Here is a 14,087-nt window from a genome sequence, read left to right on the forward strand (position 1 = left end):
CAAAGCACTAAGAACAATTTCTAGAACATAGCACTCATTCAATAAATGTTAGTTATTTTTATTATTATTTTAAATGCCTATATTTCAATTCAATATCATTTTAGGCCCAAGAAAGTTTAACTTCCTTTGTAAACTTTTCTAAAACTTTCAGGTCTGTTTTTCTTTTAGTAACTATTAAATAGGGAGGAAGAAACCCTCAGGACCTTCTAGTACTTTGGGACCAACATTTCTCCTCACAAGCATTCTACTTAGCAAAATGTGTGTCTGTAGATACATCCTAGATTTGTGAGGACAAACATAATGATGCACTGCCACAGATGTTCTTTCCTTGGTTACCACTTGGTGTGCAATAAAAAGTTTCAAAACATAGTATTAGCAAACAACACTGAGCGTTGCTTTAGCTCACCTGTCTGGTGGAGGTCACCTGAACTGGCCTGGGGAACCCTGCTGCTCTCAGCCGGGCCTCTTCATCCATTTGTTGATTATCTGGACATCAGCTGATCTGGGCTTTTATTTTCCTTTGGAGACACCAGGCCAGGTAGGACATGTTCATCTCATGGTGGGAGCAAGAGCGGAACGGAGCAAGTGGCAACATGCAAAGTCTCTTAAGTCTAGTCTCAGGCATACACAAGCCACTTGTGCCTCACTCTGCTGGTCAGAGCAGCTTACACGGTGAATCCCAAAGTCAAGGTGTGCACATATATTCCTCCTATGGAAGCTAAGTGGAAAGAAAGAATATTTCTGAACCAAATTCAATTCACTACCCCCATGCAGACACTGTTAAGTAATCACAGTACTCCGTTCCACTGTGATTGAATATAGCTTTTATATTCTCGGCAGCCATTTTAATTGCTAGGAAACCTGCTAAATATGAGGGAAAGAAGAAAAAAAAAAACTGAGACTTCTGATTTTGCACATTTTTAATATATTTTACAGAATAATAAATCTGGATCTCAAATTCTATAAAATAAAACATCACTGTTATTTTCTGAGAGTAAATGTTATATTTATTCAATTGTAATTGAGTTAGTTTTAAAAATATGTATATATACACTAAATATCAATGATAACTGCCATTAGATATTAAAATACCAACCACTTAGTTATTTATCAAACACATATTTTGCTTTATAAAGAGAATATATTGAAAATCTTGAATAGTGTGTTGCTGTCATTTAAAAAAATATGTACGTTTTTCACAATTTTGAAACTAAAAATGTACAAGAACATATAAAATGGTACAGTACCCCAGGCACCTCACACAGCCAGTTCTGACTTATTTTAAACCATACTAATAAAGCCCAACATGATAAGTATTTTTCATTTCTTCTGTTTATTTTTGAATTAAACTTTTAAAATTCAATCTTTCTTCATCAAAATGGCTTTAACACTTAAACTATTACTTATTTTTCCTTGGCCTAAGTAGTTTCAATATTAAAAGGAAATAAAATGTGAAGATTTAATATAAGAAAATGTTTTACTGCATTGTAATTTTTATAAAATGATCATTGTATTTATACATAGTAAAGTTTTATAGTGCTAAAGATCCAGTATGAAAGTGAAAGTTTACCTGTTGAGCCAATGCAAATCGCTTAAAGTGACCACAGAAAGAATGGCTCTGAGTGGAATACAGAAGTCTAATTCTTACCTGTAAATTCATACACTTGCAACAAGTTATCTCTCAAACTGAGCGGTTTTAAAAAATTTATACCTCTTACCAGTATGTCATTAACCAAACCATTGAACACACTGTTAAATTCTTTAAAAGGCTAATTAAATTGCACCCAATTAGCAAACATTTAGAAAAAAGAGTCTTTCCACAGAACTTTCCACAGGTAGAGGACAATGCACACCCCTGAAGCATAAATTACTATTATTTTTAACGATATTTGGGAAAATAAAGTGAAAAAAAGACAGTTCCCATGAAAGTAATTAAATTTACAGAAGCAGTGATGAAAATGTAACTATAAAGTTTGCCTCTGGATCTCTTAAACAATAAAAACAATCAGTTTATCTTTCTCTCTTGGCTAATACTTCTCTCCATTCCCTTCACCTCTAGCTCTAATTACCAATTAGTCTATGTTGGAAAGATGGCTAGAAAGACAAAAGCTTCAGGACTTTCCTCTGGTTATTGGGATGATCTGTCCCTCCTTATCCATTCCTCCAATGCACATTTGGAGCCTCTGGCTTACTTCCCATAGCTTCTCGGCTGGATGTCCTTTGCCAGCATTATGATTAAACAGGGAGATGAGCTTGAAACTTACTATGAGTGGTCCTGAGTTTAATCCCTACTTTTTGTCACTACGCAGCCCCACGGCTGTGGACAAGGCAGTTAAAGATCCCTGAACCTCCAGTTCCATCTAAGCAGTCAAGGATGTGAGAAGACTTCTTTAAATTATTTTCAAAGCTGTGAATCACTTTATAAACTGTAAAGAAAAAGATTGAATGCTATGATAAGGTGATGATGATGATGGTAATTATTTCATGCACAATTTAATATTAACTAAAACTTCATTACACTATTCCAATTGCCTAGGGTAAACTCACAGTCATTGCTCCTAGATAAATTTTCATCTTGCATAACAGTCCATAAATAAGTTGGAATCTAAGGTAACTTAACTAGCACTCAATCGATAGAATAGTTTTGCTGTGTCATAGATAGGCTGATTCTTGCCTTTTACTCAAAGGCACTTTCTCTTTAAAACCTGGATAACATTTCCCTATTTGCCTTTATAAGCACTTCCAAATTCTTAAAACATTTTCACCTGAAGACTTAAAAAGGTGCAGGTGTGAACCTTTCGCAACACAGCCAACCCACCACCTTAACAATGACGTAGGCATTCTAACCAAAAATCTACACATTATCCATATATTTTCATCCTCAAGAATTTGAATTATATCATTTATTTTATATTTCTTAACATCCCTAGAGAGAGAGGAAAAAAGTGGCAAGCCCAGAAATTTACATCCAAGCTACACTGAAACAATACATTTCATTTAAGAGAATGAATTATAGTAATAACTCCAGGTCCACTATATTCTACTATTACTGAAATGTAAAACATCAACTCTCCCACCAAAATAGATCCTTGAGAAAAATAAAGAAAATCATCCAACTTGTTAAGAAATTCCGTAAGGTAGGTATTTCACAGTTGATCTTCAACTGATAACATCTCCTGCAGCTTTTATAGTTTCCACATGTAACCTAAGTCTTGGAATCTGATCTAATGTGTTTTATAAAGTAAATGTAAATATAGAATAAAAGTTATCTCTAATGATTGGATGTACATAATTGTAAAATTTAGTTTTAGGGAAAATCATTTACACATTTAAGGTGAATATACCAGGGGAAATTTGAAAGATTGAAAACTTGATTTTAAACAACAGCAGTATCTGTATCAAAAAATAATTTAATTCTTGAAGATGCAATGACTCCCTCCTTTTCAAAAAAGACTAATTTGGGATTGACCAAAATAATTTCACTTTCATGGGGATTTCCAGTCTTCTTTTAAATGTATCCAGAAAAATCAGAGACCATTCAAAGTGAGTCAAGATTATTTTTCGTAAACCAAGAAAAACATACAATTTTAAAACGGAAAATAGGAGAGGATTACATCTTCTTTATGGACCTAGAGTAATGTGGGCCCAACGGTGAAAATATCTCAACCAGAGTTCCCTGTTATCTCCTCTTTTATTTTTTAAGGTGTGGAAAATTAGAATACAGGTCAAAATATCACATGGAAAGAAGACAATTTTAGTATTAAGAATAATTCTAAGTCATATCTTTTAGTATCAAGACAATGTGATTTGCTAATTAACACAGAGATAAGATCATGGTTGTTTTCTGAATTCTCATTTCGAGGATGATTAGCTCAGCCGTCATTATTTCTATTCAATCTTTTATGCTTTTGTGCAAAGATTATGTGAAAGCAATTATCTGATTCGATTTATATTTGACATGCACAAAAGTATATTTTTATTATATAGATATAAACAATGATCCACTTTTTTAACCCAAACATCACATCCCATCAATTATGAGACATAAAAGACAATATAAACATGCCACTACATATAATAGGGAGGGAGCACAGCAGAGATACCTAGATAAATGTTTCTAAAACCCAATAAGTAATTATCTCTGTGTTCTTCATGCTACCAGGAGCTGACCAACAAGTCCAGAATTTCTTTCTTTGATTAAGGTGGCAATAATCGTAGCACCTTGCCTTAAACTTTCCTGGAGCTTCTGCTCGTCCTAAAAAAATAAAAAAATTAAAAAAAGAAGATAATAATAATTTTTAAAAAGATGTCACACATTAAACTTAATAGTTACTTCAAGTTTTTTTTTAATATTTCTTCATTTTTAGTTTTTCCATCAGCTTTATAGAGACCTAACTGACAGATAACATTGTATAAGTTTAAGGTGTACAATGTAATGATATAATATACATATAAATTATGAAATGATTACTACAAGAAACTTAATCCATCACCTCATACAGCTACCACTACAAGGGTAGTGAAACATTTAAGATCTACTCTCTTAGCAACTTTCAAGCATAAAATATTGTTACCTATAGGCACCATGTTATACATTAAATCCCCAGAACCTATTTACTTATAAGTAAAGTTTGTACTGTTTGATCAACATCTCCCCATCTCCTCCCCACTCAGCTGCTGATAACCACTATTCTACTGTTTTTATGAGCCACTCTTCAAGGTATGCTGCTCTCTAGAGTAGGCATTTATGGAACTCAGGCCACAGCCACTGGTATATACTTGGTCCCTCAAATAAAGAAGAAATTAAAAAAAAATTTAAGGTATATATATTTTTGAGAGAGAGAGACCGAGCATAAGCCAGGAGGGGCAGAGAGAGAAGGAGGCACAGAATCTGAAGCAGGCTCCAGGATCTGAGATGTCAGTGTCAGAGCCTGACACAGGGCTTGAACCCATGAACCATGAAATCATGTTCTGAGCCCAAATCAGAGGGTTAACTGACTGAGCCACCCAGTGCCCCCAAGGAGAAATGCTTTTGCAAGCACTTTTCATAATATGCAAAAAGTATCCGCTGAAGATACCAAGAAAACTCTGACACAGTTTCAAATGTTAACAGTATGAAACAAAAGATTTTCCCTTAATCCAATATCTGACCAACTTTGGCTCATCACTCAAGTGTGAATAGTTCATCAATGATGCAAACCTTTCCTTCATCTTGTTTCTGAGTGTTCTCCAACAACAGACTTTGTTACAAACTGTGAATACTGGTTGGGAGGAAAAATAAAAACGGCTTGTTGTTTGTGAAGTAAGGATCAGGCAAATTAGTGAAATGAGTTTCTCACAAGTTGCTAAAATGTGGTTTTGCCTTTGAAATCATACTGCCTATGAATATATGTTTACTCTAATGATTTACTCTTCTTGAGGGGATGAAGGGATGCTAGTATGAAGGGGAAAAGAAAGTCAAAAGAGAGATAATATCTTTAAAAAGATTTTTGTGTTATTAATTGCACTAGGTTCAAAAAGAAGGACCTGGTAACCAACCTCTAAACGTGGGCATCATCCTTAACGCCTTTTCCTCCCCCCCCCATGTTTATTTATTTGTTTTTGAGAGAGAGGAGTGAGCAGAGGAGGGGAAGAGAGAGAGGGAGAAAGAATCCCAAGCACACTCCATGCTGTCAGCACAGAGCCCAACGTGGGGCTCAAACTCACGAACCGAAAGATCATGACCTGAGCCGAAACCAAGAGCCCAACGCTTAACCAACTGAGCCACCCAGGCATCCCTTTAATGCCTTTTCCTAATGTTCAGTGTAGCAAAGTACCTCCTGCTTCTACCTCCTTGGTGTTTTTTTCAATCCATACAAGCCATTCAAAGCCCTGCTGCCAGCAAAACATCTCTGTCCTGAATTACTGCAGCAATTTCACCAACAGTCTCTTTCAAGTCTTGTCCTCTTCTACCCTGTTTCCCACACAGGAATCAAAACACTTAATGTAAAGTACAGATCTGCTCACCTCACTACACTGCCGAAAATCCTTTCAAGGCCACCTTTTGAACTTCAGGATCAAGTCAGAACCCTTTACCTCTTTACCCTTCCATCCTCTTCCTGCCTTTCCCTTATGATCACTAAATTCTCCCAGCCACACAGAACTGCTTATGATTGCCCAAACAAGCTCTTTTTCTAGCCTTTCCCCCCTTTGCACCAGTTAATGCCTTTGCCAGAAAAGCTATCCCACTCCCTTTCAAGTTTGGCTGACTGTGGTTACTCTTTATAGTTCGACCCAGTTTTCAATGGTTACAATTTACCCTAACTCCTGCCCTCCAGCCCAGTTGGATGAGGTGAATCTGTTTCCACAGCTATGAATTCCTCTGGTACACTGAGTTTGCAATAGCCTTTTGAGTTAACCATCTATCTCTTCCACCAGATGATGAGTTTCTTGATATACAGAATTTTTCATTTTCTTTCTGAATACGGAACACTTAGTTCAATGCCTTACACATGGTAGCAGTCCACAAATTATAATGAATTCAAATCACAGGAGGCTATATGATAGAGAAATCATCACCCTCTCAGTTTAACTCATTTGTTAATAACAGTGACCACTTTTGGGTTACTCTGTTGACTCCTATTTTCACATTTAGCAGGAAGCCTGGCAATGGCACAAAAAATATAATCAAAACCTTTCTACTATCACACGTTCACCAGCTCAGAGATCCAAGGTTCCTCACTTATGAGGATGTTGGTGAGAGACCACCTCTGCATAAGCTCCTCTTTTCCATCAGTTTGCCTGATTGTGTTCGCAAGGGGGGGAGCTGGGGAAAACCCACAAAGGGGCTAAATGGTCAGTACTTTGCATCTTGCAAGTGAGGTTTTTTTTTTAAAGATTTTTAAAATTAATTATTATTTCTTAGAGAGGGAGCACACAAGTGGGGTAGGGGCAGAGAGACAGAGACAGAGTGAGAAAGAGAGAACCTCAGGCAGGCTCTGCACTGTCAGCACAGAGCCTGATGTGGTGCTTGAACTCGTGAACAGTTAGATCACAACCTCAGCTGAAGTCAGACGTTTAACCCAGTGAGTCACCCAGGTGACCCTCAAGTGAGTTTTTTTAATTTTTTTTTTTTAACATTTATTTTTGAGACAGAGAGAGAGCATGAATGGGGGAGGGGCAGAGAGAGAGGAAGACACAGAATCTGAAACAGGCTCCAGGCTCTGAGCTGTCAGCCCAGAGCCCGACGCGGGGCTCGAAATCACGGACCGCGAGATCCTGACCTGAGCTGAAGTCGGACGCTTAACCGACTGAGCCACCCAGGCACCCCTCAAGTGAGTTTAATGACATTTCAATATTGGGTTTCAAATGCTGTACAGGTTTCCTGAAAATCACATATTAACAAATCATTCTAAACCCATATATGTTTATGCTTAAAATGTTATTCATTCATAAATACACAGAATACTCTAAAACTGAACAAAATACAAATTAACTATAAATACGTATTTGTCACTCCTTATGATTAATTACAATACTGTACAGTTTATAATACACATCCACACCTGTCTCATTTATTGAGACATGCAAAAGATGATGACAATTAAGTTTCCTCCTCTAAAAATAAACACAAAAAGACTATCTAAATAGCTTCTATGAAACCAGTTTATACTTGTGATAATGAAAGCCACCAAGTAACAAAATGAACAAGGGGAAGAAATCTGTTTAAGATCCTAGGGCTACAAAAATCACATTTCTTTATCTTAGAATAAGGCTTCTGTCCTCATTTTATAGTCCCATAACTTACACATTGTTAAACAATGAATTTAAGTAAGAATGCTCTTTTAAAGGTTAATTTATTTGTGCAATCTTTATAGGCATCATTTAGAACAATTTTAATTCGGTGAGAAGAAACTATGTTTTTCTACTGTTTTCCCTCCTGAGCTTACTTTATTCCTGAAAAATAGAGAAATTTACAAAGTGATTAAACAAGATGCTGAGACACACCTACAATCAGAAAATTCTAGTATGTACAAAAGCAGATATTCAAATAATGTGTGGATTTCAAACTCATCTCAAAATGTCTTACCTCTATAAAAGTATCGCTAATGTAGTTTTAAAAAAATGCAAATTCACATAGATATTTTTTTTTGAGAGTGAGAGAGAGAGAGGGTGTAAATAGTGAGGGGCAGAGGGGGAGAGAGGAAAGTGGCACTCACCGGGGGTTTGTGTTTTACCCAAAGTGGGGCTCGAGGTCCTTGAACCCATAAACTATGACATCATGACCCGAGCCGAAGTCAGATGATTAATGACTGAGTCACCCAGGTGCCCTGGCTGAGATCTTTAAAAAAGCATTTCTTGCTGCCAGGGGATATGCAAACCAGTGTTTTTAACCCTTGAGGAGGGGGGGAACACAGGGGCCTTACAGGTGGTCATTTTATTATCATTCTCTCCCTCTCTCTCTCTCTCTCTCACACACACACACACACACATATGTGTATGTATACATATGTGCGTTCCCTTGTGTATACCAGGTATTATATAATAAAAATGTTTAATGTTAAAACTAAGCAAATTCAACATAAATACTGAAAAGTCCTGTTGATAGTACACATTCTTGGTATGATATAATGAAATGGCATTTACTGCTGTGGTCTTCCTCCCCAAAACCCATAAGCCCAGTCTAATCATGAGGAAAACATTACATACAAACAAAAGAGGGCGTCCTACAATATATCTGACCAGTCCTCAAAATTGTGAAGTTTATCAAAAAACAAGTCTGAGAAACTGTCATCGCCAAGAGGAGCCTAAAGAGACATGACAACAAAAAGTAATAAAATATCCTGTAATAAGAAAATACATTAAGTAAAACTAAGGATATGTGAATGAACTACGGATTTTAGTTGTTAAAAATAGGGGAACCTGGGTGCAGGGCATGTATGTTCAATTTAAAAATATTTCTCGATTTATGTGCCAGAATTACAAAACTTGAATTACAAAGGTAACTTGTGCACACCAGCCCATTTGTATATTCCTTAAATAAAATACACTATTCTTTTAATAAATTATGCAACTGATAAGGGCACCAACTCTATCACGAGTCCGCTGGTACTAAAATACAGGCTTTGACAATATTCAAGTGATTTTTAGCAAATTCTGTAGTTTCATAGTTCTCCTTTTTTTTTTCATCTAAAACAGAGATAACAATATTAGCTACATCACAGCTTGTCTGTGGGGACTACATCAGACACCCGTAAACCACAGACTTAGGTAAATATCCATTCATAATAACTATTAGAATTATTTTATGGTGTGCGCTAATTTCACACATGACAGAGGGGCTGATATCACCCTCTGATCATATGTGACAGTTAAATCTGATGATCTACCATATGTAAAAATACTGTTGCAGGTCTTGGACAGTCACCTCTCTATGTCTACAACCCTTGAAAGACAAGCTTATTAGCTAACATTCACCCCTGCTATCGTGTTGAGAGATTTTTTCCAAAGTATAAAGTGATACAGAGCCCAAGAAGAGAAGAATGATAATTTCTCGGGCAGAAAAGACACAGATTGCAATTTAGAGTTGTTAAGGTCGTTGGACTTCTGCAGGCAAAGTCCCTGGGAGTGGGGACTTGAGAGAAGTTCTAAAAATCTGCTAAAAATTCCTTGATTCCTTGGCCAGCTTTTAAACTGGGCTTACACAGGAAGAAACTCAATGGGGTCTAGCAGAGAATAACTGCTGGAAAGCTGGGGAGCTGAGCAAAAGTTTCAGAGGCTACACCGTACTGAGGACAAGAAGGTTAGATCTGAGTTCGGCTAGAATGAAGAGACCTTGGTGAATACCCATGGCTTGCAGTTCAGAGCTCTAAAAGGCTATGCGTGAAGCCTGGGAATAAAGACAAAATTGAATTGGACTGGCCCTAACAAAGGTTAAACAGTCTCCAGAAGATCAGGTTGATCTCCCAATAATACAAATGCTTTCCAGAACAAATTTTAATATTCTTTGGAGGAAGATAATATAAGCTAGAGCGTTTAAAACGTTTTATAACTCAAGTATGGCATATAATAAAATCTTACTAGATGAGTAAAGAGGCAGAAAGCAAAAAAAGCAGGAAAAAAAACCATAAAGGAGAGAAAATGATCCATATATTGGATCCATATATTGCACCATTTTCAGACATAGTCCATATGTTAGAATTGGCCTGAAAGAATTTCAAAATAACTATAATTAATATGTTAAAAAAAGATAGGGAAGAGATGGCAACATTGATGAAAAATGGACATATTGCAAGAAAAGTGAGTACCCAAACTCCCCCCCCACACACACACACACAAATAAAATTACCAAAATTACATTTATCAACAGTTCATATACTATCTGTAATTCTAGTAATTTCCAGGCTTTAGGTTTACCTTAATTTCTACTCACAAGTCATAAAGAGCATAAACTGTAAACACGGCACACCAATTTTTACATTCTCACACATAAAAATCAAAAGCATACATTTCGTGAGTTTAAAGAAAAACAGGAGAGTATTTAATGATACAAAATGTGTTAAAGTTTGTGTTAAATCTAAATTATTGCCATAATCGTAATTACTTCTTTTATCTTGCTCACTTCATAGGAATGTAAAATTTTTGAGAAAAATCATAAAAATTGCTAATTCTAACCTGTCATAAAACAATAAAAACATAACTTTTAGCTCAAAAATACAGCATTTACTTTCTTTGGTTACAAGTGTATTTAAACAAAAAATTGGAAGCCAGCAAGAAAGGAAATAAAGAATACAGTGGTCTGATTTCTTGAAATACTAGAGGGGAAAATAGCAAAAAATTAACAAGAGTTCTTTTTGGATGATGGATTTATGGCTATTCTTATTTCTTCAGTGTGTTTTATTTTCACAATTTCCAAACGGAACTCTTCTAGTAAGAAGAGTAAGTTGTTCTAAAATTTAGTTTCAAGACTGTTTAAGTCCTGGTAACTAAATTTGATTTGTTATCGCATAAAGTCAATAATATAGAACACTGTCCAAATTTCCAAGAAATATTTATCTTCATAAAAATCTTAAAAATCTATATGAACACTTTTTGTTTGAATATTTTTGTCTTCATTGGACAGTCCAAGAAAGAATTATGTTAATAAATCACAAGGCCTTAGCTTTCCACTGACTTAGAGCTTAAGAAAAATATCTTGGACATCACACGAAAGGAAACAACAAAAATTTTGTCCTTAATTTTATTCAATACATTAACAATTGTTCATTGAGATCCTGGATAGTTTACCATGCTTTTTCATATTAGGAAGAACATTAGATGAAATATCAACATATAATAGCTATTTTTAATTTTATATACTCTCAAACTGAATTATTTGGGATTAAAATTCATATGGATTTCATATGGACTTCATCTAGAAACATCACACTTAGCTATTTCTTTATCCTTTGTCATTTCAAGATTAAGATGAAATGCCCTATGTTTAGATGAAAGATGCACAGAAGTTGCAATTATTGTCTTAAACACAGAAGTTATTCTAAATTTACTCCACAGCAATTAAATCAATGGAATGTCAGTGGAATCCTGGTCTTTGTCTGTATGTGGTTGGTTTCTTTTCCAGTTGATACATAGGTGTCCATATGATGGACTATCAACTTCCATAAAGGAGTAAAGTTTTGATGCAAAAATTCTCATGGGACTTTGAAGCAGTTGGCAAAATTTGGGAACTCAGGGAAAGTAGGAGGTGTTATTTTCATAGAAGACTGGGAATGACAGGAATGGTTTCATAATTTATACCAGCTCCTCTTTTCCCTCCTCCGTATCAGCTACCAGTAGTGCCATTTTCATATAAAACCTATGTCCTCGAAATTCCTTACTCTCCGAATGTTCCCTTCCATTTTCTCAAGGACAACTTATGGCAGAACTATTCCCACTGTACATGAACTCTAAAAACTTTTTAAAAGGTTTTTTTAAAACATTAAATTCTATCACTGTACTACACTGCTCTGAGTCTTTGAATTAAAGAGGCATAAACAAATTTATAGTATGCTGTTAGAACCAAATTTATGTCTATTTTGCAGAATATGTTGTCAAAGAATAGCAGGAAAAGCTATGACATCATTGTTGTCCAAATCTTTATAGACAACCTGAAAGGAAATCTTTTAGAGATACTCATCCTCCCTACACATCACTCCTAAAGAAAACAATGTACTGTGTTAAAAGGAAGACTATAAAGTTAAAATATATGTATATATTAATTTAGGCTTTAGATATGTCACTAGATTACACGGCTCTTTTTGAAACGTAAGCATTATGTTGCCTCAGCAAATTCCATACCTAAACCCTAATTCAATTTCTATGAGTTACAAAACCATCCTGAAATTCAGGTTGCTCTTATTTAATATTAATATCCTTCTTCCAGCTATCCTTGTTTCGGTGAACTTATGCAAAATAATATCAAATTGTCAAAACTGTCAAGCACTCCAATTAAAAGCTCACTATAACATACATTTACAGAAAGCGTATACAATATACAAAAATATATCATAAACAATATATAAAATGCTACATTGTTGACTTAAAAATCTTTTAACACTTTTGTTACATTTATAAGATAATATCAAATAAAAAATTGTATATATTTTCCTGATATGGAAGGAAAAAAAAAATCTAATGGTAACACACTGCCCCCTAGTGGATATGAAGATAAAAGTTTGCTGTGTATACATTTCCAAAACTTCAGGAAAAAGCAGTCACTAATTGATGAGAGTTTGAGAAAAACAAAACAGTCCTATCCAAATGAAAAGCATTTGTCTCTTGATAATTTGAGTTAAACAGCTGTCTCCTGAAAACCTCGGTAATAAAACAGTATGATATGCACTTGGATTTACTTATTAACATAATCATCACATAGCAGTGTCAGTCTCCTTTTTTCTTAATGCCTTACCCATACTGTAGGTATTCAATAAGTATCCGTACAAAGAGTTAACTAAGAAAAATAATCAGTTAACAAAACTCTGGGGTCCACCACTGTTACTTTGCTTAACAGATAAAGATAGGAAAGACCCAAACTTTGCAGTGTTTAGCGCCATAGCACAGGGGGGTAAAACATGGGCAACCAAAAAGCAGATGTCTACTCTGAGAAACAAGCAGTTCATTGTTATGTCAATTATTTCTAGATCTGGGATCTGTCACACTGTCATCCTTTATTTTCTTTTAACATCATTCTTACTATCAATTCCACAACTTAATAAAGTTGAAATAAAGTGTTCTCATACACAATGTCCCTTTTAATTAGCAGAATGTTTTGATCCTACACAACTTGCCCAGCAGCCCTGCTAGCTTTCTACTGTGACATCCCTCGCCAGTCACACTCCAACTGCTCAAAGTCTGCATCCGCACCATCCTTTGGCTGGATGCTACAGGGATGCTGGATGCTACCTAGGATGTCTTAAGTGGAGTGGTCTAGGATGTCCCAGCTGGCTACTCTTCTTTGCTTTTGGCTACAGCTCTCATCTCACTAGGACACCATTTTCATTATCAAGCCCACCTTACTTTCAGCACGTACTTGACATTACAATCTAAGACTCTCCACAAACAACCTAATTAACCCTTCTAACCGTGGTTCTCACTTCTTTACTATACAGAATCCACTTTTGTGGCCATACTGGTATAATCAGCTATTCCTTCTTTAGTAAAATGGTTTCCTCATGATTGTTTTTCTACTTCACATCAATTTTCAAAAACCTGGCTGTGATGACATGCTCTAATGAAATTATCTATTTTAGTGAACATCAATAATTTACATTATCATTCTCTTATTAGTATTTTTATTAGGTTTCACACATATAAGTCTTATTTTCTTAGCTAAATTGTAGATAGTAAAAGTCTCCTAAATTAAGTTATAACATCAAATAAAGTACTATATTCATAGTAGATACTCAATAAATACTTACTAGATCAATTTGCTAATTCTATAAAGATCTGGTCCTATATATGACTATTAAGACATCTCTGAAACATCAAAGTATTTAGATAAAGGATGCATCTTTATAGAAATAACCTATTAACAATAAAGTAAGAAAAAAAAACCCTGCTTTCTGTACTTG

The 14,087-nt window shown here is 35.2% G+C and overlaps 1 protein-coding gene across 6 annotated transcripts in view; it reads right to left on the reverse strand.

Moving 5' to 3' along the window:
* Positions 1-14,087, reverse strand: part of CRPPA (CDP-L-ribitol pyrophosphorylase A) — a 670,733-nt gene that overhangs the window by 345,574 nt on the left and 311,072 nt on the right. Inside the window, exons 10-12 of one of the 6 annotated variants that reach the window (XM_045052439.1) lie at positions 4,104-4,255; positions 2,265-2,426; positions 407-718 (exon numbers count right to left, since the gene is read on the reverse strand). In XM_045052439.1, the coding sequence (XP_044908374.1) occupies positions 4,151-4,255 (105 nt within the window). In that variant the 3' untranslated portion in view covers positions 407-718; positions 2,265-2,426; positions 4,104-4,150. Of the gene's footprint in view, positions 1-406; positions 719-2,264; positions 4,256-14,087 lie in introns of those variants that run through there. The other 5 variants (XM_045052438.1, XM_045052440.1, XM_045052441.1 and 2 more) reach the window with 5 other exon arrangements.

The sequence above is a fragment of the Felis catus genome, chromosome A2, assembly GCF_018350175.1.
Source record: "Felis catus isolate Fca126 chromosome A2, F.catus_Fca126_mat1.0, whole genome shotgun sequence".
NCBI classification, from domain to species: domain Eukaryota; kingdom Metazoa; phylum Chordata; class Mammalia; order Carnivora; family Felidae; genus Felis; species Felis catus.